The sequence below is a fragment of the Schistocerca serialis genome, chromosome 1, assembly GCF_023864345.2.
Source record: "Schistocerca serialis cubense isolate TAMUIC-IGC-003099 chromosome 1, iqSchSeri2.2, whole genome shotgun sequence".
NCBI classification, from domain to species: Eukaryota; Metazoa; Arthropoda; class Insecta; order Orthoptera; family Acrididae; genus Schistocerca; species Schistocerca serialis.
In genome coordinates, this window is record NC_064638.1 from 242,554,206 (window position 1) to 242,578,502 (window position 24,297).

The 24,297-nt window shown below is 45.0% G+C and overlaps 1 protein-coding gene across 3 annotated transcripts in view; it reads right to left on the reverse strand.

Moving 5' to 3' along the window:
* The window catches only part of LOC126466867 (TNF receptor-associated factor 4), a 581,524-nt gene that overhangs the window by 20,311 nt on the left and 536,916 nt on the right, over positions 1-24,297 (reverse strand). For all 3 annotated transcript variants that reach the window (XM_050096416.1, XM_050096418.1, XM_050096417.1), the window contains 2 exons: positions 22,289-22,393; positions 6,052-6,213 (listed from right to left, as the gene is read on the reverse strand). In XM_050096416.1, coding sequence (XP_049952373.1) covers positions 6,052-6,213; positions 22,289-22,393 — 267 coding nt within the window. The remainder of the gene's footprint in view (positions 1-6,051; positions 6,214-22,288; positions 22,394-24,297) is intronic.

The window sequence follows — 24,297 nt, forward strand, 5'->3', positions numbered from 1 at the left end:
AACTACAAAGACTCAGATCTGGTGACTGTAGTGGTCAGGCGAGATACGACAATTCATCCTCGTCCTCACAAAACCAGTCCTAGACAATGCGAACTGTGTGAAGATGGTCCCTGTCATCTTGGAACACAGCGTCAACATTGGGGAACAAACATTGTACCAGAGATTGAACCTGACTAATCAAAATGGTCAAATTAAACTTGGCAGTAATGCGATCTTGCACCATGGGGCTCACAGAGTACCATGATATGAATACCCAAATCATCACCAAACCCCCGTCATGTTTCGCTCTTGGGACGTAAACTCGACCAGAAGTTGGAAACAGTATGACATAAGACTCACCCGTCCGAATGATCTCTTCCATAGCTCCACTGTCCATGTTTCATGGCTTAGGCAGAACATGTTCCGCTTACGAGCATTTGCATCACTGATGAGATCTGAAATTCCAGCTCGTACTTCAGTTCCCATCTTATGGAGCTCCCTTCATGTTATTTTGGTGGTGACAGGGTTCGCCAGTGCGACATTCAGTTCCACAGTAATTTTTTCAGTTCTCGTCCCCTCATTTTTTGACACAATCCTCCACAGTGACTGATTGTCACGGTCACTCAGCTTACATTTTCGTCCGCTTTCAGTCTTAGTGGATGATGATTTTCCGCCTTCCCTTATGTGGTGTAAGTCTTCGATACGGTGTCTCATTAAACATCAAACACTTCGGCTACCTTGGTTGCCATACGCGCACCAACTATTTGCTCACGTTCGAATTTACTTCGCTCCGACATAACGCACTCTCAACAACACAGATCACTGTTCTGATCACGATTGACGCTTGCAGCATACTGAATCATTTTACAGTTGCTGTTCGTGGCCAAATACAAAAGCGCAACCTGCAGACTTCGTTGGGATCTGTGTTTACGCTCAAGCATGCATTTCTCTGGATGTCTCCATATTTTTGTCCAACGCTACACACACTACACATGCACACACATTATATACATACGTTAAAAACAATATTCCAAGCTATGCAGTATCCTATATGAGATGCATTATAAAGAGCAAGGTAGGCGTACGTGACAGCGTTGTAGGAGCTGTCCTACGTTGCGCAAATGGAGAATGCAGCTGGCCAGTTGCTGACAGAGCTAAGGCCTTGCAAGGTTCAGTCAACATCATCTCGCGAATTCCCGCGCCTGTGCTAACAGAGACAAAAAATACGCGTTCTCTCGGCCTGTTTACCGCAGAAACTTCTGGAAATGGTCTTCTGCTCTACATGTAGTGTCAGCGGGAAGGGCAGATGCCAGCCTAAGAGTAATCGAAAAAGTAAGTGCAGAGCCATCTCTTCTCAAAAGATTTCACCTGGCTTCACTGCCAGCCTGGCGCAAAACATTTTTCACAAAATAAGAACCAATAAAAACAAATTCTTTAAAGTTACGCTGCAAATGATGGATAATACAAATGAATAATTACAATTTCAGATCAAAACATGTGCAAATGAACAATTTCAGATCAAGACATGTGCATCACCATGGAAAAATGGTCTCTACCATAGCAACCAGAGTGGATTCTGAAAACAATGGTCATCCGAAACCCAACATGCGCATTTCTCATCTGATATCCTCAAAGCCATGCATGAAGACTGTCAAGTAATGCAATATTTCTTGACTTTCGAGAAGTATTTGACTTAGGTCAACACCAGTGCTTATTAAAGAAACTACGATCGTATGAGGCGTCAAACAAAATTGGTGAGTTTCTTGGTGTTAGCTTGGATCGAAAGTCACCGACCGGTGTACAAGTACGTAACTTCAAGCGGGCAAAGTGAAGTGTGATGGGATCCTTGCTGCTAGTATTGTATATTAACAACCTGTTCGATAGTATTAATGGTAATCTCAGACGTTTTGCTGATGATTCAGTCACCTACAATGAAGCACTGTCCGAGCAAAGGTGCATAAGTAATCAATGTTATTTCAAAACTGTGGGAAGACTAGCAATTTGCATTAAATGTGGAGAAATGTTAAATTTCACACTTCACAAAACGTAAATCCCACTATCCTCTGACGACAATATTAATGACTTGCAAATAGAATCAGTCAACTCATAGAACTACTTTTGCGTAAAAAATTGTATGTGTATGAAATGGAATGATAACACAGGCTCAATCGTGGGTAAAGAAGGTGGTTGACTTCGGCTCATTGGTAGGATACTGGGAAAATGCAACCAGTCTAAGAAGCAGGTTGTTTACAAAACACACATGTGGCTCATACCAGAATACTGCTCACCTATGTCTATGTGGGACACATGTTATATAGGACTTACAGGGGATACTGAGCGTATACACAGGACAGCATCAATGGTCACAGGTTTGTTTGACCGACGTGATAACCTCAATGAGATACTTAAAACCATAGCTAGCAGACGCTTGAATATAGATGTAGGCTATCCCTCGTAAACATAACAAAGTTTCAGGAGATATTAAGTAAGAAACCTAGGAATATGCTACAACACCCTTCTTACTCTTCCCTTAGGAAACGTGAAGACAAGACTGCTGTAATTATAGTGCGCACATAAGCATTTAAGCAATAATTTTTCCCGCGCTCCTCACGAGAATGGAGCGTGAAGCAATATTAATACGTGCGCAATGGAAAGTACTCTCTGTTATTCATTTACAGTGGCTTGCAGATATAGAAAGAACTGGTATCGATACACCCTCAATCTCTCTTGACACTGTACCGGTAATGCTCAAAAGTCAAGCGGTCTTCAAGAAACTGTATGTGAGAGTCAGTGACGAACAAAAGACAGAAAAGGAGTGTATGTAGGTACGAAATTTCTGGTCCAATGCACGCACACAGACAGGCCATAGTCTCCTACTCGCTGGAAACACGTTCTTGCAGTGACTGTCTGTCTCCATCTCCCAGGTTTATTACACTTGAAATACGACTGCGAATTTCAGCTACTATAATAGTGTTTCGCGTCATTTTCTCATTCAGCGTTAATCTGGTGATACTTTATATGTTTATTTTTCACAAATCTGAAATTTTGGAAAATTGTAGTAAGTTCTTATGGGGCCAAACTGCTGAGGTCATCGGCCCCTAGGCTTACACACTATCTAATCTAACTTACGCTAAGGACAACACATACACTCATGCCCGAGGGAGGACTCGAACCTCCGACCGGGGGAGGGGGGGGGGGGGGGGCGGAAGCCGTGCGAGCGTGGCCTAAGACCGCGCGGCACCCAACTCTGAAATACATTCTGCAGAGAACATACAGTAGGTTCAGGCATGCAACCGTACAAGACACAGCTGTTGTAGTCCACGGTCAAATTCATTAGGTCCTTCGTACAGTGGTCTCGGCTCCTAGCTCCTTTCACTGTCGGAAATATACTAGAGCTAAACAATGAGCAACTAAATGTCGCTGTTGTACGGAAAGCTTACGGAACAGCGTTAGTCACACAACAGGCCGCCCTCAGTAGTCAAGGAGGTAGCACTGTTGCTAGTCAAGTGGAGGTCACGCTCGCACGTTCGTCCTCCTGTGTTTATGCATGGTTGCGCAAAAGTCGGAGGGACTATGATCCCAGTTCCCTCGTGAACATTTGCAAGATTTTTTGTCCTTCGTATAGGTCAATAATGACCGTCGAACTGCGGCCCGCGGGCAGCATTCTGCCCGAATCAAGTATTTGTGCGCCCCGCGGTTCTAAGCCGTATTTTATGACAAAAGGCATATACCAACTAAGAGCCCATTCCATAAACGTCAACTAACGTTAAGAGCTTCATAAAAGCGTAATTTTTCTGCTCAGTAACAAACAAAAATACTTACAGAAACAGGAATATTTTCAGATGTAATTAATTTTAAATAGCGTTCGTGAATTCCGCTGTGAGCTAACAAGGGATCCCCGTCGCACCCCCTACAGATTTAGTGATAAGATGGGCCAGAGGATAGCCCGTCGAAAGTTGAACGCAGATCAGGCATGAAAACAAAGAGAAGATGCCAAAATTAGATTTTCACTCTGCAGCGGAGTGTGCGCTGATATGAAACTTTCTTGGCAGATTAAAACTGTGTGCCGGACCGAGACTCGAACTCGGGACCTTTGCCTTTCGCGGGCAAGTGCTCTACCAACTGAGCTACCCAAGCACGACTCACGCCCCGTCTCACAGCTTTACTTCCGCCAGTACCTCGTCTCCTACCCTCCAAACTTTACAGAAACTCTCCTGCGAACCTTGCAGGACTATTACTCCTGAAAGAAAAGATATTGCGGAGACATGGCTTAGCCACAGTCTGGGGGATGTTTCCAGAATGAGATTTTCACTCTGCAGCGGAGTGTGCGCTGATATGAAACCAGTCCTACAAGGTTCGCAGGAGAGCTTCTGTAAAGTTTGGAAGGTAGGAGACGAGGTACTGGCGAAGTAAAGCTGTGAGGACAAGGCGTGAGTCGTGCTTGAGTAGCTCAGTTGGTAGAGCACTTGCCCGCGAAATGCGAAGGTCCGAGTTCGAGTCCCGGTCCGGAGCACAGTTTTAATCTGCCAGCAAAGATTCAAAGAGAAGCTGTACCGAACTGTGAAGAAAGAAGCAAAATCGAAACAGTGAACGGTGCAAGTTCAAGACGTGCAACATCGAGCGAATTTCAATAGCCACGTCGTCGTGGTTATGTGATCACGGTGTTGGACTGTGAAGGGGTGGTCCGTGTTAAAATCTCCCTTGTGACCCATTTTTTCACAAAATTAAGAACTGTTAATCCGGTCATTGACGTGGCTGTTCGCTGTATGAATATCTGTGTCTGTATCGTGGTGTAACGTCCGTTTACAACAGCAAGGTGTAAGGAATCGACCTCTATACGTACGTAGCTCCTATGGTGTTCTACAGAAGTACCATACGTTATGACCCTTGCGTACCGTTTTGAAAGTTTTTGACTCTAATTCCTTTGTTGTTCACGCCCGTTTGTTTGCCGTTTTCATTTCTGCTAGAGGTCTATATGGCCTACCGCCGGCTCTCACTACCAGATTTATCTGCGGCCGGCCGGAGTGGCCGAGCGGTTCTAGGCGCTACAGTCTGGAACCGCGCGACCGCTAACGTTCGCAGGTTCGAATCCTGCCTCGGGCGTGGATGTGTGTAATGTCCTTAGATTAGTTAGGTTTAACTAGTTCTAAGTTCTAGGGGACTGATGACCTCAGAAGTTAAGTCCCATAGTGCTCAGAGCCATTTATCTGCGACTGGAATATATTCTTACCACATGACTCATTATGTACCCTTGCCAACACTACAAAAGGAGAACAGACACGCCAATGGCCGGGAAGGAAAGTTCATAATTTTGTGTGTGTGTGTGTGTGTGTGTGTGTGTGTGTGTGTGTGTGTGTGTGTGTGTGTGTGTGTGGTACGGGGGGAGGGGGGGGGGGGGGAGAGAGAAAAAGAAATTGGTACGCGAGAGGTTTGCACACAGATCTCCCGCTTTTGAGTCTCCAACACCATAACCACACAATTACGACGTCGCGTTTCCTGGTGTTTGCAAGTACTTACACTAATTTCATCACGTCTTTGGATTACCTTTTTAGTCCCGTATAAAAACATCTGTGGAATACCATTAATCCCCCTCCCCTCTCTTGCTGTGTTTGTGTTACTAAAGAATAATATAAGTACTAAACCTATCTATAGCAACAAATGCAGCCAGTAGTAAGTGAAAAATTGATGAAATTTCACATGTAAAAAAAATGTGTTTTGTTACGTTTTTGAGCTTCCACTGCTATGAGTATGAATCCTGAATCCTTGCTGGTCATGCTGTTAAAGTTTTATGAATTTATTTGTAAAAGTATAGACAGTGGAAATTAAAATGTCCTGTGGTGCCTCTCCTGCTCCAAGTCGGCCCGTTTGACGTCCTACCCCCCCTTAATACAGGAAATAATCGGAATTTTAAAAAAATCGAAAATCTTTTCTTTTGAGCTGTTTTACTAGTATGGTTAAACTGGCATTGGAAAAAAACGATATAACCGAAAACTGGTTGTTTCAGCGATAACCGCCATCCCTAGTGCAAGACCGGCTCGCGGTACAGCAGTGCGCTGGCTGGTGGTGGCTTACCTCGTGCGTGACGCCGGTGAAGTCGTTACCGCAGAACTGGCAGTGCACGCGCCGCTGCGGACACGTGTAGCGCAGGTGGTCCTCCATCAGGACGCGCGGGATCTGAGCGCCGCACTGGCTCGTGCAGGGCACCGCGTCGTGCCGGCACGTGTTCAGGTGCGCCTGCAACACCCGACACAAATCACAACACGGCCACACGTGGCGTGCACGTGCGCCCCCTGCCTCAGGGTGCGCTGCATCGGCTCGTAAGGAATGCGGGGCTTCTTGCTGTGTGTTGCCACATGCAAAGAGACTGTCCTAAGAAGGTGATATAATGATGATGGATTTAGGGCGTTCAACAGCACGATCATCAACCCCCTTACTGAATATCAACGTACATCTCTCGTGGTTTGAGCGATGTCTGCTCTCAAATCAGTATGGATTCCGTAGAAATACTGGAACACGTGAGGCTATACTGACCTTATGACTTATCTTAGAAGAAAGATTAAGGAAAGGCAAACCTACGTTTCTAGCATTTGTAGACTTAAAAGCTTTTGACAATGTTGACTGGAATACTCTTTCAAATTCTGAGGGTGGCAGGGGTAAAATACAGGGAGCGAAAGGTTATTTACAATTTGTACAGAAACCAGATGGCAGGTATAAGAGTCGAGGGGCATGAAAGGGAAGCAGTCCTTGGGAAGGGAGTGAGACACAGTTGTAACCTCTCCCCGATGTTATTCAATCTGTCTATTGAGCAAGCAGTGAAGAAAACAAAAGAAAAATTCGGAGTAGGTATTAAAATCCATGGAGAACAAATAAAAACTTTGAGGTTCGCCGATGACATTGTAATTCTGTCAGAGACAGCAAAGGACTTTGAAGAGCAGTTGAACGGAATGGACAGTGTCTTGAAAGGAGGATATAAGATAAACATCAACAAAAGCAAATCGAGGATAATGGAATGTAGTCGAATGAAGTCGGGTGATGCTGAGGGTAATAGATTAGGAAATGAGACGCTTAAACTAGTAAAGGAGTTTTGCTATTTGGGAAGCAAAATAACTGATGAGGGTCGAAGTAGAGAGGATATAAAATGTAGACTGGCAATTGCAAGGAAAGCGTTTCTGAAGAAGAGAAATTTGTTAACATCGAGTAAAGATTTAAGTGTCAGGAAGTCGTTTCTGAAAGTATTTGTATGGAGTGTAGCCACGTATGGAAGTGAGACGTGGACGATAAATAGTTTGGACAAGAAGAGAATAGAAGCTTTCGAAATGTGGTGCTACAGAAGAATGCTGAAGATTAGATGGGTAGATGACGTAACTAATGAGGAGGTGTTGAATAGGATTGGGGAGAAGAGAAGTTTGTGGCACAACTTGACTAGAAGAAGGGATCGGTTGTTAGGACATGTCCTGAAGCATCAAGGGATCACCAATTTAGCATTGAAGGGCAGCGTGGAGGGTAAAAATCGTAGAGGGAGACCAAGAGATGAATATACTAAGCAGATTCAGAACGATGTAGGTTGCAGTAGGTACTGGGAGATGAAGGAGCTTGCACAGGATAGATTACCATGGAGAGCTGCATCTAACCAGTTTCAGGATTGAAGACTGCAACAACAACAACAAGATGCTACAGTTGCAGCTATAAATAGTTCTTATTGTAGACTAGATGTGAACACTTCTTCTGACCTGTATGAGCGAATTATAGAAAAGCATCTGGCATTACGGTACAAAATGTAAAAAAAAAAGTTACAAATAAAAGAAAATACAAAATTCTGATCATTTTATGTTGTAATTCTGACCAGTGGAAAGTTGCTGTAATAAATCCCAGACGTAAGAAAATCAAAGTTACTTTAGGCAGCCACAGCGCTCAGTTTTTTAATATTATTTTCTGGTATTTCAAAAGAGAGTGCATTGTCTGATGTAATACAAGCGTTGCTAATAATGCTAATTAGATGCCCTTCACGTATGTAATCATTTTTCTCCCAGAACATGAAATTTTATTGTATCTGTAATTTGATTAACTCCAATCCTTCGAAACAGAGCCGCTGCCTATTGTTGTTGTTGTTCTATAGTAAGTGCACTTTCAGAAAAATACACCCCAAGTACGCAGTAACTAAGTGAAGGTGTAAAATATGATAAGTGTTTGGTGACATGCTCTTTTTTTCCAGATAATGCTGTATGAGTGTGTGCGTATGTGGACAAATGCGCTATGATCTGGATATCCCATTAAACACTACGTCCCCATGTAGTCCTAAATTGGTGATCTGGTTCTGTAACCACTGAAAGGCAAGGACACACACACGCGCACACACACCCACACACCACTTCCACCCAATAGTCACAACAAGCAAGGTAGAGGGCGCGCAGAATAAGGTCGGTAGATGCATGATGTGTAGGGCATACATGGGCAGAGCAGAAAGAGTGGGGGGGGGGGGGGGGGGGGGCGTTGCGGGCAGTCGCTGTAGCGAAAGGGCCGAGCACTGGAGGGGAAGTGCCGTTCTAAACTGAAGCCTATGCTTAGATTTTTTGTAAATAGTAACTGGAGCCCCTCCAAGCCCACACTTGCATGGTGACCATTCAAAAAATCTACTGACACCTCTGCTTAGTTAGTATCTAAAAATTATTCCGCTGAAAATGCAAAAACAGCAGCGATTTATTTTCGTCTGGCTGGTTAATCATTTGCAGCTTTCGGAAAAGCGTCGAGAATGATGAATTTTTAGTTGCCTTGTTGCCATGTTAAAATTTGCTTCTTTTACCAAAACACAGCGGCGTTTACACAATGTTGCGCAGATGCAACTCCGAGAGAATTCCGAAACAGTCGTTTATTGAGGAACTGAGGAAAAGTAAGGTCAATAGTTTATGAAAAAGCACATACTCAGTACAAAAATTAACGTGTAATGTCTTCGCGTATATTGTTGAAAAACCCACAGCATTTTTCGTTTCGCCAGCTATCGATGGCCCTTAAAAACTACACTCTTTAATGGAAGAAATCTGTATTTAGTGGAATGACGCTGTAGATAACGTAATTCTGCATAATAACCAAGGCAAAATACTCTTCTGTTTACGTGCTATCATCTGACAAAATCGCATTTCGATATCTCAAACCGTTTATGAAATATGAGAAATGTAGTGGATATTTCATTCTGACTTTAGCGCTGGCGCGCAATTACAAATGAGTATATGCTACATCAGATCAGTTTTCTCGAGACTGTGACAAAACACAGAAGCCTCCACCCAAGTCTAAAGAAAACTTCAATATCATAGCTAAATTTCATATGCAGCAACATATTATGCTATATACACCAAACGCCAAATCATAGCGACCCTTATGTTTCATTTCAATTTTCTGCGAATTTGTCGCAGTGCCTCACTTAAATGGAAACATCACAGTAACCATGACCATTAACGAAACGATGGGCATGTCATCAAGAAGCTGACATATAAACCTAAAAGTAACTCATAAATCTGTCAAATCGTTGGAGAAAACCTGCAGCGCGTACGCCTCGATTATGTCTTCGCAGCGCATCACCGACCGGCGCAAAGCAGGCAAACAATGTCGGCCTCTCCTTACGAACTAACGAAAGAACTCGCCCAGTTCTTGCAACGAAAACTCTTCACTGCGCATCGCGCATCGTATCCTGTGCGGAGTCTACGGAAGGCTTCAACGCAGCCTTCGGGCTGATGAAACCGAAGCCTTTTACTCAAAGCAGACTAAATGCTTCGTACTCAAAGCAGAATAGATGCTTCGCTATATGTTGTTGTAGCTGTGGTCTTCAGTCCTGAGACTGGTTTGATGCAGCTCTCCATGCTACTCTACCCTGTGCAAGCTTCTTCATCTCCCAGTACCTACTGCAACCTACATCCTTCTGAATCTGCTTAGCGTATTCATCTCTTGGTCTCCCTCTACAATTTTCACCCTCCACGCTGCCGTCTAATATTAAATTGGTGATCCCTGGATGCCTCAGGACATGTCCTACAACCGATCCCTTCTTCTAATCAAGTTGTGCCACAAACTCCTCTTCTCCCCAATTCTATTCAACATATCCTCATTAGTTATGTGATCTACCCATCTAATATTCAGCATTCTTCTGTAGCACCACATTTCGAAAGCTTCTATTCTTTTCTTGTCCCGACTATTTATCGCCCATGTTTCACTTCCACACATGGCTACACTCCATACAAATACTTTCAGAAACGACTTCCTGACACTTAATCTATACTCGATGTTAACAAATTTCTCTTCTTCAGAAACGCTTTCCTTGCCATTGCCAGTCTACATTTTATATCCTCTCTACTTCGACCATCATCAGTTATTTTGCTCCCCAAATAGCAAAACTCCTTTACTACTTTAAGTGTCTCATTTCCTAATCTAATTCCCTCAGCATCACCCAACTTAATTCGACTACATTCCATTATCCTCGTTTGCCTTTTGTTGATGTTCATCTTATATCCTCCTTGCAAGACACTGTCCATTCCGTTCAACTGCTCTTCCAAGTCCTTTGCTGTCTCTGACAGAATTACAATGTCATCGGCGAACCTCGAAGTTTTTATTTCTTCTCCCTGGATTTTAATACCTACTCCAAATTTTTCTTTTGTTTCCTTTACTGCTTGCTCAATAGACAGATTGAATAACATCGGGGATAGGCTACAACCCTGTCTTACTCCCTTCCCAACCACGGCTTCCCTTTCACATCCCTCGACTCTTATACCTGCCATCTGGTTACTGTACAAATTGTAAATAGCCTTTCGCTCCCTATATTTTACCCCCTGCCACGTTCAGAATTTGAAAGAGAGTATTCCAGTCGACATTGTCAAAAGCTTTCTCTAAGTCTACAAATGCTAGAAACGTAGGTTTGCTTTTCCTTAATCTATCTATGTATGCTATATGTAACAAGTTAAAAATGCACGCTGGACAAGGATTCGAACCCCTTTCTCTTTTGTGGGCAGTGGGCTACCAAATGTCACGGACTCGCTACTAACTCTCCCCCGCCCCCTCTCCACACACACACACACACACACACACACACACACACACACAGACAGACAGAGAGAGAGGCGAAGGAAGAGGGGGGCGGGGGTGAAGGAAGGTGCGGTTGTTGTTGAGAAAGAGCTGTTTCGCTCTAATGGGAGTATTTGCTGAGAGTTAAAACTGTGCACCGGCCTGAAGTTGATGCTCGCTCTACTAAATACAATGGGCGGAAGAGGATGGTGGAAGGGGAGGTATTTAAAGAAATTGTTAGTCTGAAATAAGCGTATAAGAAGAAAAGAAAAGCCACAAACGTTGGAATACTTCGGTCGAAGAAGCTGGGAGCCCAGTTCTGTGTGTGTGTGTGTGTGTGTGTGTGTGTGTGTGTGTGTGTGTGTGTAACAGCGGCGGGGGAGGGCGGCCTAGAGGCCAGGCACGCAGCGTGTCTCCTCCCGTGGGAACCGCCTCTCTTCCTCGTCCTCCTCCTTTGTCTCGTCGGCTGGCTTCCCGCTGGGTGCTCTTCTCCAAGAGGTCTCTCTGTTCTGTGGCCAACACCATCTCACCTCATTCGTGTTTGCCCATCTGCAAAGGCGCTCAACGAGAACCGGCTTCGCGGATAATCAAGGACGATCCACAGAATGGACGTCAACGGTCCGTCATTGAACGGAATCCCACCGTCAAACGGTGGTGTAAAAATGTATACGTCTTATGGCACTGTTGGCTAGGGGCACCCCACGAAGTAGATTCGGCCGTCTGTCGAAAAGGATGTTTTTCTCCGCGCCCCTTTCCTCGCAGATATATGGGAGTTGTGTTGTATGTGTATTTGTAGAGTGTTGGTGAATGTAATGGGCGCGTCTATAGCGAAGCGTTATGCTTGTGTTGGACGACGATGAGTGAGGGGAAAGGATGAAATTCGATCCCGGCACATAGCTTACTCTTACCGAAGGGCACCAAGGCGGCTGCTGTACTTATTGTCCCCATCCCACGAACTAATCACCATCCACAGCGTCACATGTTTCCAGAATGAGAGTTTCACTCTGCAGCGGAGTGTACGCTGATATGAAACTTCCTGGCAGATTAAAACTGTGTGCCGGACCGAGACTCGAACTCGACTCGGACCTTTGCCTTTCGGTAAGGCAAAGGCAAAGGTCCCGAGTTAGAGTATCGGTCCGGCACACAGTTTTAATCTGCCAGGAAGTTTCATATCAGCGTACACTCCGCTGCAGAGTGAAAATCTCATTCTGGAAACATCCTCCAGTCTGTGGCTAAGCCATGTCTCTGCAATAGCCTTTCTTTCAGGAGTGCTGGTTCTGCAAGGTCCGCAGGAGAGCTTCTGCAAAGTTTGGAAGGTAGGAGACGAGGTACTGGCAGAAGTAAAGCTGTGAGGACGGGGCGTGAGTCGTGCTTGGGTAGCTCAGTTGGTAGAGCACTTGCCCGCGAAAGGCAAAGGTCCCGAGTTCGAGTCTCGGTCCGGCACACAGTTTTAAACTTCCAGGAAGTTTCAGTGTCACATGTCTTCACTTCAAGAGAAGTGAAGAGATTTGGAATTTAATCCAGGATTTTAGCGCGTAGCCTTACGATCAGGAACTTTACCTCATCGCCTATCAGGAACTTCACAGCCATCACCTCTCGTACTCTTGCCGGCAATGTCTCCTCGCTGAGACCGTACTGAACGTTTAGTGACGTCTTACACAAAGTCGGAAAATAGTATCAAAATCATTACAGAAGTTCTCCGTAGGAAAGTAAAAGAATAGAATATGCAGGGTGTTTCGGCACAGCGATTACAAACTTTGAGGAGAGAGAGAGTGCACCTAGGCGATGGAAAAACTCAGTGGTAGCGTATGATCGGAAACGTTTTCCTGGCACAATAATGACAGCACAAAACGCAAGAAAGATAGGACACGAACAGGGTGAGAAAACACGTTTGTTATGCTTAGTACAGCAGAAACCAAGAAAAGAACAAAAAAAAAAAAAAAAAAGACCGTCATCAAAGAAGGTGTCTGAAGTTACAACTCCGGCACATGGAAGACCTAATAATGTCCGTGCTCCAGAGATGTGAGACCTGCATCATAGTCCGGAGTTGTAACTTTGAACTTTGGTGATGATCATTGTCTGTTTTTGTTCTTATTTCTTGGTTCCTGCTGTACTAAGCATAATAAACATGTTTTATCATTCTGTTAGTGTCCCTTTCTTGTGTTTTGAGTTTGCTATATGATTTTCCATCGTCTATCTCTCCAGAAAGTTTGTAACCGCTGTGCTAAAACACCCTGTATACAATCAAACTCAACAAACAGTATTTAGAATGCAGCGCAGAGTGCCTTAAACTTTAGGCTTCTTGTCTTGCTTTTGTCAGAAGCGGAAAACAACGCTGGGGAAAAATTCTCCCTCGATAGAGCTCATTTTTTACTTTCGAAACAATTTTTCTTAAAAACTTTATCTATTTATACTGTTCTTTACGCCGACTTTTACTCTGTCCTGTTATGATAAAACGTAAGTCATTGTTGTTCTTTCAGGTACTTAGTTTCTTTTGTGGGAAAAACATGACGACGCTACGCAACCTCTCAGTGTGTCCCGAAACCACAGCAAAAAATAAGATAAAGATTAAGAAGCCACTGAAGCACAAAACCCACTACTACAACCAAACTGAAAACGAGAATAATGTTTGCAGTCGACGACGTCGCCCTGTCAACGTCAACACTCCCCCCCCCCCCCCCCCCCCCCCTCCAGGATCGTTGACGGTGAAGTTCCGTTCGGTTGACTGTCTGTGTGAATGCTTTGTGCAGTCTTTTAATGCCACATGTGAATCGACGATAAATGCCAATGAAATCATTCGTTGGCGGTGGATCCCTGTAATGGGAGCGTTAGCCCGGTAGCTCCCTTGGCGCTACTCTAGAGCTGGAGTACGGCATGTGCCGGTGCTGCGGGGTTTTATTCTCTCCCATCTCTCATAATCGTACAACGCCTACATTCAAGGCACACCTCTCATATACCGTTAAAAAAAGAACGCACTGTGCGCCGAGGAATAAATCTCTTATGAGGCCATCGCAGCCACCAATGTCATACGAGTCTTTATTTCTTTACTCGTGGAAAAACAGGAATCTGGAATTTTCTTGCGTCGACAACACCATTGTCTCCAAAACATGAAATTTGCACAAAGACGACATTTCACTGTACCCTACTTCTACTACAGGACCGCATCGTAGTTGGTGCACGTCTGCTCTTCGCCTTTCTGTGCGGATTTCATCTTTGCTTATTCTCTAGCTATAAATGATTTTACGTTAATTCACCAAGCGAGATAGTACAGTGGTTAGCGCACTGGACAAGCATTCGGGAGGAAGACGGTTCAAATCCGCGTCGAGCCATTTGGTTTTCCGTGAATTCCCTAAATCGCTCCAGACAAACTCCTTTGAAAGGGCACGGCCGACTTCCTTCCCCGTCCTTCCCTAATCCGATGGGACCGATGACCTCGATGTTTGGTCCCCTCCACCAAATCAACCAACAGTTAATTCACTGCACCGGCACGTCTGTTTCCTTCTCTGTGACAGGAACGATCCTTCGAAGAAAGAAGTCTAGTAAATAAAGGCTCTAAATCGCATACTTTAAGAACTATGGGCACTTGTTCAGCAGAAGCGATGCGTTTTACGGTAGCGACGAAGAACAAGAAGATCAAAACAAACTGCAAAACGATTTAGAAGAAATATCGGAATGGTGCGAAAAGTGGCAGTTGACCTTAAATAACGAAAAGTGTGAGGTCATCCACATGAGTGCTAAAAGGAATGCGTTAAACTTCGGTTACACGATAAATCAGTCTAATCTAAACGCCGTAAATTCAACTAAATACCTAGGTATTACAATTATGAACAATTTAAATTGGAAGGAACACATAGAAAATGTTGTGGGGAAGGCTAACCAAAGACTGCGTTTCATTGGCAGGACACTTAGAAAACGTAACAGACCTACTAAGGAGACTGCCTACACTATGCTTGCCCGTCCTTTTTTAGAATACTGTTGCGCGGTGTGGGATCCTTACCAGATAGGACTGACTGAGTTCAAAGAAAGGCAGCACGTTTTGTATTATCGCGAAATATGGGAGAGAGTGTCACAGAAATGATACGGGATTTGGGATGGACATCATTAAAAGAAAGGCGTTTTTCGTTGCGACGGAATCTTCTCACGAAATTCCAATCACCAACTTTCTCTTCTGAATGCGAAAATATTTTGTTGACGCCGACTTACATAGGGACGAACGATCACAAAGATAAAATAAGGGAAATCAGAGCTCTTACGGAAAGATATAGGTGTTCATTCTTTCAGCGTGCTATACGAGATTGGAATAATAGAGAATTGTGAAGGTGGTTCGATGAACCCTCTGCCAGGCACTTAAATGTGATTTGCAGAGTATCCATCTAGATGGAGATGTAGAAGTGCTCTTAAGGTATGCACTTTAGAGTCCAAGTTTACCGGCAATTTTTGATTCGAATGATGGTTGCTGCCTTATCCATGAATATTGGCCGTTCCTCCTGGGAACCCTCTGGACACTGATTTCGCAGCTAGCCTGCATACTAACCACAGCAGCAGTGATTCCATGCCGGGCTGTCGTCACAAAGAGGCAGGCACTCGGTGTGCGACTGCAAGCACGCGCCAGCTTTTGGCTCGCTCTTTACGATTCAACCGCTAATGCGCGCTGCTGACAAAACCGTGGACACGGTGCCTCTCCATTTGCACATCTTCTGCGGGCAAAAAGTCTGCTCAGTATAATGAGCGTGAAAAGTTCGCTGAAGAGTTCAAACGTGTACTTCTTGTTACACAAATTAGTTCAAATGGCTCTGAGCACTATGGGACTCAACTGCTGAGGTCATTAGTCCCCTAGAACTTAGAACTAGTTAAACCTAACTAACCTAAGGACATCACAAACATCCATGCCCGAGGCAGGATTCGAACCTGCGACCGTAACGGTCTTGCGGTTCCAGACTGCAGCGCCTTTAACCGCACGGCCACTTCGGCCGGCTACACAAATTAGTCGTGGGAGCAGACACCATGAATGCTTTCCTGGTGCTGCACTTGTTTCAAGCTCTGAAGCACAGCTTCAGCAGATACTCAATAGGTGTAGCCACGCCTGCCAACCACTCACGATGAGTGGCAACGCAAAATCTCGGGCTAAAGTTCCACTTTGTTTAGTGAACAGTTATTCTTTAAATGCAGATAATCCAATACAGGCAGAAAGAGCTTGGTATTGTCCAATAACAACCTTAATAGCCCCGTCTCCGTAGCTGGGTGATCAGCATGTCTCACTGCTATGCAGAGGGCCGAGGTTCAGTTCCCGGTACTGCCAGGGATTTTTCCTCAATGGAATAACTGTAACGAGGTCTACTCGGCATAGTGAGTCAATTGTGGGACTACTTGAATGAGAAGTAGTGGCTGCAACGTCCGAGACACGCGACAGTGGCTGGGAGGAAAGCGTGTTTACTTCATGCTCCTCCATACAGCATAAGCATGACGTCAAGTAGCAGAGGATAGCAAAGCGCCGGTCTTCATCGCGCAGTACTCAGGGCTTGATCGATGGTTTTTACAAGGTGAATAGTGAACATCTGCCGCACAACACATCATTAACATACACAGAGGTGACAAAAGTTATGGAATAGCGATATCCACATATACAAATGGCAGTAGTATCGCTCACAAAGCGTATAAAAGGTCAGTGCGTTGGCGGAGCTGTCATTTGCACTCGGGCGATTCGTGTGAAAAGGTTTCCGACGTGATTTTGGTCGCACGACGGGAATTAGCATAGGTACTTCGAATGCGGAATGGTAGTTGGAGCTAGACGCATGGGACATTTATTTTCGGGAATTATTAGGGAATTCAATATTGCGAGAACCACAGTATCAAGAGTGTGCCGAGGATACTAAATTTCAGGTATTACCTCTCACCGGGGACACACAGTGGCCGACAGCCTTCACTTAACGGCCAACAGCAACAGCATTTGCGTAGTGTTGCCCGTGTCAACAAAAAACAAAAAATGTATGAAATAACTACAAAAATCAAAGTTGGATTTACGACGAACGTATCCACTAGGAGAGTGCGGCGAAATTTGGAGTTAATGGGCTATGGCAGCAGACGACCGACGCGAGCGTCTTTGCTAACAGCCGTGACGCCCCGGGTACGGGTTAAAGGACTCCTCAGAGCGAGACATGGGTAGCTTGAGTACGTGCCCTACCAGCTGAGCGGTACGTGCTCGTGTAAGACCTGAATGGCGCTACTGATGACATACACTCCTGGAAATGGAAAAAAGACCACATTGACACCGGTGTGTCAGACCCACCATACTTGCTCCGGACACTGTGAGAGGGCTGTACAAGCAATGATCACACGCACGGCACAACGGACACACCAGGAACCGCGGTGTTGGCCGTCGAATGGCGCTAGCTGCGCAGCATTTGTGCACCGCCGCCGTCAGTGTCAGCCAGTTTGCCGTGGCATACGGAGCTCCATCGCAGTCTTTAACACTGGTAGCATGCTGCGACAGCGTGGACGTGAACCGTATGTGCAGTTGACGGACTTTGAGCGAGGGCGTATAGTGGGCATGCGGGAGGCCGGGTGGACGTACCGCCGAATTGCTCAACACGTGGGGCGTGAGGTCTCCACAGTACATCGATGTTGTCGCCAGTGGTCGGCGGAAGGTGCACGTGCCCGTCGACCTGGGACCGGACCGCAGCGACGCACGGATGCACGCCAAGACCGTAGGATCCTACGCAGTGCCGTAGGGGACCGCAACGCCACTTCCCAGCAAATTAGGGACACTGTTGCTCCTGGGGTATCGGCGAGGACCATTCGCAACCGTCTCCATGAAGCTGGGCTACGGTCCCGCACACCGTTAGGCCGTCTTCCGCCCACGCCCCAACATCGTGCAGCCCGCCTCCAGTGGTGTCGCGACAGGCGTGAATGGAGGGACGAATGGAGACGTGTCGTCTTCAGCGATGAGAGTCGCTTCTGCCTTGGTGCCAATGATGGTCGTATGCGTGTTTGGCGCCGTGCAGGTGAGCGCCACAATCAGGACTGCATACGACCGAGGCACACAGGGCCAACACCCGGCATCATGGTGTGGGGAGCGATCTCCTACACTGGCCGTACACCACTGGTGATCGTCGAGGGGACACTGAATAGTGCACGGTACATCCAAACCGTCATCGAACCCATCGTTCTACCATTCCTAGACCGGCAAGGGAACTTGCTGTTCCAACAGGACAATGCACGTCCGCATGTATCCCGTGCCACCCAACGTGCTCTAGAAGGTGTAAGTCAACTACCCTGGCCAGCAAGATCTCCGGATCTGTCCCCCATTGAGCATGTTTGGGACTGGATGAAGCGTCGTCTCACGCGGTCTGCACGTCCAGCACGAACGCTGGTCCAACTGAGGCGCCAGGTGGAAATGGCATGGCAAGCCGTTCCACAGGACTACATCCAGCATCTCTACGATCGTCTCCATGGGAGAATAGCAGCCTGCATTGCTGCGAAAGGTGGATATACACTGTACTAGTGCCGACATTGTGCATGCTCTGTTGCCTGTGTCTATGTGCCTGTGGTTCTGTCAGTGTGATCATGTGATGTATCTGACCCCAGGAATGTGTCAATAAAGTTTCCCCTTCCTGGGACAATGAATTCACGGTGTTCTTATTTCAATTTCCAGGAGTGTATGTAACGGCGCGACAACGTTGGGCTAGACGAGCAGAAACAAAAACGATTTCACCTGTGATAGGTGTGACAAGAAATGTGTTGACAACCGAATGACCAACCAGAGACACACAGCTGTTGGACAACAATATAGAAACACCGCGATAAATGCATACTTGAACATGAATGCAGATATCGGCCAAGCCTGCAGGTTGCGCTGTTGTATTTCACGACGAACGACACCTGTGAAATGTCCTCAACACTGCAAGCGTCAGTCGCGATCAGAACAGTGTTCTGTGCAGTTGGCAGCGCACTACGTCGGAGTTCAACGACTTAGAACGTGAGCAAATTGTTGGCGCTCGTACAGTGAGTGCTTCCGTAACCAACACAGCCGAAGTTTAATGGGGCACCATATCGAAGATTTATACCGCATACAGGGAAAGTGGAAAACATTATCCCCTAAGTGGCAATGTGGGCAAAAGTGTGTGCTGAGTGATCGTGACAGACGGTAACTGAAGAAAATTGTTATGAAAAATAAGAGGACGACAGCTACAAAGGTCACTGCAGATGTGAATGTCGCATTCGCAGACTTTGTCAGCACCAAACCAACACAAAGGGTGCTCCATAACCGGAGAGTTTCAGAGCGAGCCGGAATCCCGAAACTATTCATCAGTAACGAAAATGTCCGTTATCGGAAATCGTGCACGGAAGTCATACAACTTAGACTATGGAGCAATGGACCAATGTCATTCGATCGAATGAGTCTTGTTTCACACTGTTTCTAACTTTTGGCTGACCTTACGCCCCAAGAGTGAAACAAGGCGGAGGCTTAAGCCCGTCTCACACGGAGCAAGGTTCCTGCAAGTTTGCGAGATGGCGTGCATGCTCGCCGGCTTGCAGGGGAGGGAGCCGGCTATCTTCCATGTCGAAGCTCTCCCACGGTGCAAGATCGGCAGCCAGTTGTGTTGTGATTGGCTGCATGTTGTATCGAACGAAGATGGCTACTTCAGGTACAGATGTTCAGAGCAAACTGCCATTATTAGCTGTTTTGGTGCTAAACGATGCAGAAATGCATGCTAATGAGAGAAGAAGAAAGAAAGAATTGACGAAAAACTGTATTAAGAGGAGAAACGCTGGAAAAGGTGTGCTCTCCATGCTTCATAAAGAGTTGAGGTTAGTTCGCATAACACCTACTTTTGTTTGAAAAGTATCACCATTTCATTACTGTTTGACTTTATAAATATACCAATAATGACTGTTATATACGACTTTGTTTTATAGGATAGAAGATCGTACATCCTTTGCAAATTTTATACGTATGGATATGGTCGAAGAAGACACACGTCACTTGCAACTCTTCCGAGTGCTTCTGCACGCAAGTGTTTATTATAGTAGTTTGCGCTTTTCATGACGTACAGACACTGTTCTTCCCTATAAGTACATATCAATGCTTTAATCGCTTCCTTGGACCACTGCGGTGCCATTATTTAATAATTATACGAACTTCCTACCGCACCTCACAACAGCAGAAAAGCGACTATCAACAAAGGCTTCCCGCCCAAGCTTTCCGCGACTGACGTCACAAACGAAACGTCTCATGATTGGCCAACGCAGGTGGCACGCAGGGAACCTTACAAGAAAAATAGCACCGGACCTATCCTGGAAATCTTACAAGGTTCTCAGCAAGGTAGCCCGCTAGCAGACGACGGAGCCCGCAAGGTAGCCGTCGCGCGAGCCAGCTCGGAAACTTACAGCGAATCTTGCTCCGTGTGAGACGGGCTTTATAGATGATTTAGGTTGCCATATCGTGGTTTTCCATGGGTCTCATGGTTACTCTGCAAGGTCGCATTACTGGTAAGGACTATCTGACCATTTTGGATGATCAGGTCCATCCCATGGTACAGTGTTTGTTCCCCAGTGGTGATACTGTATTCCAAGACCCTGTTCACACTCTCGCATAGCCCAGGATTGATTTTGTGTGCACGAGGATGAACTGTCGCATATGCCATGGCCACCACAGTCAACAGATATGAATCACAGTCACCAGATATGAATGTTATTAAGCCGCTGCATCCTAGTTTGGAGAGATGGGTGCTTGATCGCCATCCACTTCCATCAGTGTTACCTGAACTTGCACTACTTTTCAGGAAGAACGGTATAAGAATCCGCTCAAAACCAAACAGGATACGTGTTTATCCATTCCGATACGACGAGGGTGTTTTGAAAGACAACGGTTTTCCTAAACCGTATTAATCATGGTAATGTGTTGTGTTTTTGGTATTTCCATGTTTTTGCCTACGCCAAATAGATGTGACCGCTACAACAATGTTTAAAAAAGACAGTGTAACAGTTATGTGTAAGGACGTTGTGTTCTTACATGACTTCAATCGCTGTTCTAGTAACACATTTTACAAAGACTAGAATACTGCCTAGGAGACCGTCTTGGAAACAATTCTTTTTAATGTGTTTTTCAGCCTTGGGCCACTCAAATGCATTAGTACCTCTTCCTACTTCTCAGAAAATCATCATTACATGCTGTGTTTAAAAAGAAAAAGATTTCATAGCAAAATTATGAGAAACTAAATCACAATGCCTTCACTGGCATAAAAATCTTTGTATCAACAACAATCAGTTTCTTTCTATCGCTCTTGGTGAGATTCATGTTTCTATTTAATTACACAACAGCGCTGGGGCCAATTATTGTATTATATATCTTCATTTTAACCTTCGTTGACATTACCCTGTATCTCATGCCTGGTTTTAGGGCGTTATATGATCTGGAAGTGTTAACGAATCGTTGGTTTACTTCTAGCAGGACATTATTCGACCGGCTGAAATATGATCTTAAGTATTCTAAGTTCTTAACTATCTTCAACCTCATCTCTCCCACCTGCAAAACCCCCAACGCACACTGTGATTCATCCTTCTGCTTAGTACCACTTCCGCCTTTTCTACATTGATTGTCAAGCCCTACTTCCCTGTACTACTGTTCAGATCCTCTAATGTTTATGTCATGTCTCCTGTTGGCTCTGATTTGCATATGCTAGCATTTGCAGATTTCCATTCAGATTGACGACCTTTCCTGCTCTTTTCATCTCGTGTACAACTTTTTCAAAGGAATGTAAAATCGGATGATCCTTCTGAAACTAAAAACTTTCTACTCCTATGCCCAATCTGAAATTTACCCCAAATTCCTCTCTTCACTCATGTACAAGATATAGTATTATGAAACCGGACAAATCTTTTCGAAATATCCGGTATAGAAAGATGGAAACAAAGATTCAGCGGGTGAGCACATCTGTGTGATTCCGTTATATCTTCGGCTGTCAGTAGCTTCTCTGTACAAGACAACAACAGGTATTCTGGAAAGCTTCGCTAAAGACTTGATGGTTTTATCATTTATTCCTATTAACATTCTGTCCCTTCTTTGTATACAGCAGTGCAGTCTCGATTCTCATTTCTGGAAGCAGCTACGCCTTCCTTCAGCACAGATGAAGTAGGCGGCCTGTCCCTCGGCGTCGGCGGCCAGATGCCGGTTAGCTGGTGTCCCCGTACCCCCACGCAGCAGCCGGCTGAGTTACAGGGAATGCGCCGCTTTTTGCTCGCAGAGCAGAGCTGTGCTCGGTCTTACCTTCAGCTTGCGGAGCTCGTCCATCCACTTGCAGCCTTGCTTGTGGTGGATGCAGTACACCAGCGAGCCCATGATGGCCTTCTCGGAGTCAGGGTCCGGGTAGATCTGCAACACAGACACACCACGTTCCTCAGTGCACTCCTACAAACAACTGCTCGGCCGCCGCTAATGCATTGATCGATTTTGACGAAACTCGTCACGGGGCGAGGACACATTTTCAAGTCGATAAAAGGCTCAGGGCGACACTATTTGAAAATCTGAAGGCAGCAGGGATAAAACACAGGGAGAGAAAGGTTATTTACAACTTGTACAGAAACTAGACCGCAGTTATAAGATTCGAAGGACATAAAAGGGAAGACGTAAATGAGAAGGGAACGAGGTTGGGTTGTTGTCTAACCACGACGTTATTCAATCTGCACGGTGAGAAAATTGTAAAGGAAACCAAGAATAAATTTAGAAATAGAATTAAAATTCATATTGAAAAAACAAAGAAAAACCTCGCAAATTCTCGATGACAAAAAAAATGGTTCAAATGGCTCTGAGCACTATGGGACTTAACTACTGAGGTCATCAGTCCCCTAGAACTTAGAACTATTTAAACCTAACTAACCTAAGGACATCACACACATCCATGTCCCAGGTAGGATTCGAACCCGCGACCGTAGCGGTCGCGCGGTTCCAGACTGAAGCGCCTAGAACCGTCTCGATGACACAGTAGTTCTGTTAGAGATGGCAAGGGATTTGGAAGAACAGAACGCAAAGAAGTGTATCGAAGAGAGGTGGTAACACGAAACCAAGGAAAGTGAAACAGGAGCAATGGAGTGTAATCGAATTAAATCATGCGATGCTTACGGAATAGATTAGTAAATGAGAAATTAAAGGCAGTAAATGAGTTTTGTTATTTAGGGTGTAGAAATACTGATTATGGCCGAAGTAGTGAGGATATAAGATGCAGGTTGCCTGTAGCAAGAAAAGCATTCTGAGAAATGAGAAACTTTGCGAGCATCCAAATATCAGTTTAAGTGTCACGAAGACTTTTATGATATATATCCTGAGGGAAGTTTACGAAATTTAAACATCTCAAAATGTTTAACGCGTTTCCGAGTACTTAAGAAGTGTGAAAAAAATGTGTGTGAAATCTTATGGGACTTAACTGCTAAGGTCATAAAAAAAATGGTTCAAATGGCTCTGAGCACTATGGTTTTTTTTTTTTTTTTTTTTTTTTTTTTTTTTTTTTTTTTTTTTTTTTTTTTTTCGTTAGAGGTACTGGTACGACATACCGCCGCTAATCAAGCACTGAAGGTATTTGTCTCATGTGTAACCTTGCATGGAAGTGAAACGTGAACCATAAGTAGTCGAGACAAGATGAGAATAGAAGCATTTGAAATGTGGTATTACAGAAAAATTCTAAAGACTAGATGGATCGACCGAATAACAAACGTGGAGGTACCGGATCGAATTAAAGGAAAGATATTTATGGCACAACTTCACTAAAAGAAGGGATAGATTGACAGGACACTTCCTGAGGCATCATGAAGGACTTTTCAATTTGGTACTGAAAGGAAATCCGGGAGGTAGACCTTTTAGGAGGACACCAAGGTTCGAATACACTAAGCAGGTTAAATGCCTGTAGATTGCGGTAGTTATGCAGAGACGGAGAGACCTCCACACGACAGACAAACATGGAGAGCTGCATCAGACCGGTCTTTGGAGTGAAGGCCACAATAACAACAACAAACAGTCGCTCACTTCACAACAAATGCGTTACGTCTCGTTACTTTTGAGTCGAGACGTATACATGCTCTTTCGTCAATGTTCACAGACGCCCCTGAGTGGAGATAGGACAACTGAGTTTCTTTTCCTGAATATCACAATATATGACGATTCTTTTATCTTACAAGTGTAGTGCGCTGTGCCCGGGATCAGACGATGGACTGAATTTACTGTCCGTTAAAATGGCACCTGGAAACAATGCTACACCAGATTGCTGCGGTTTTCTTATTATTGTA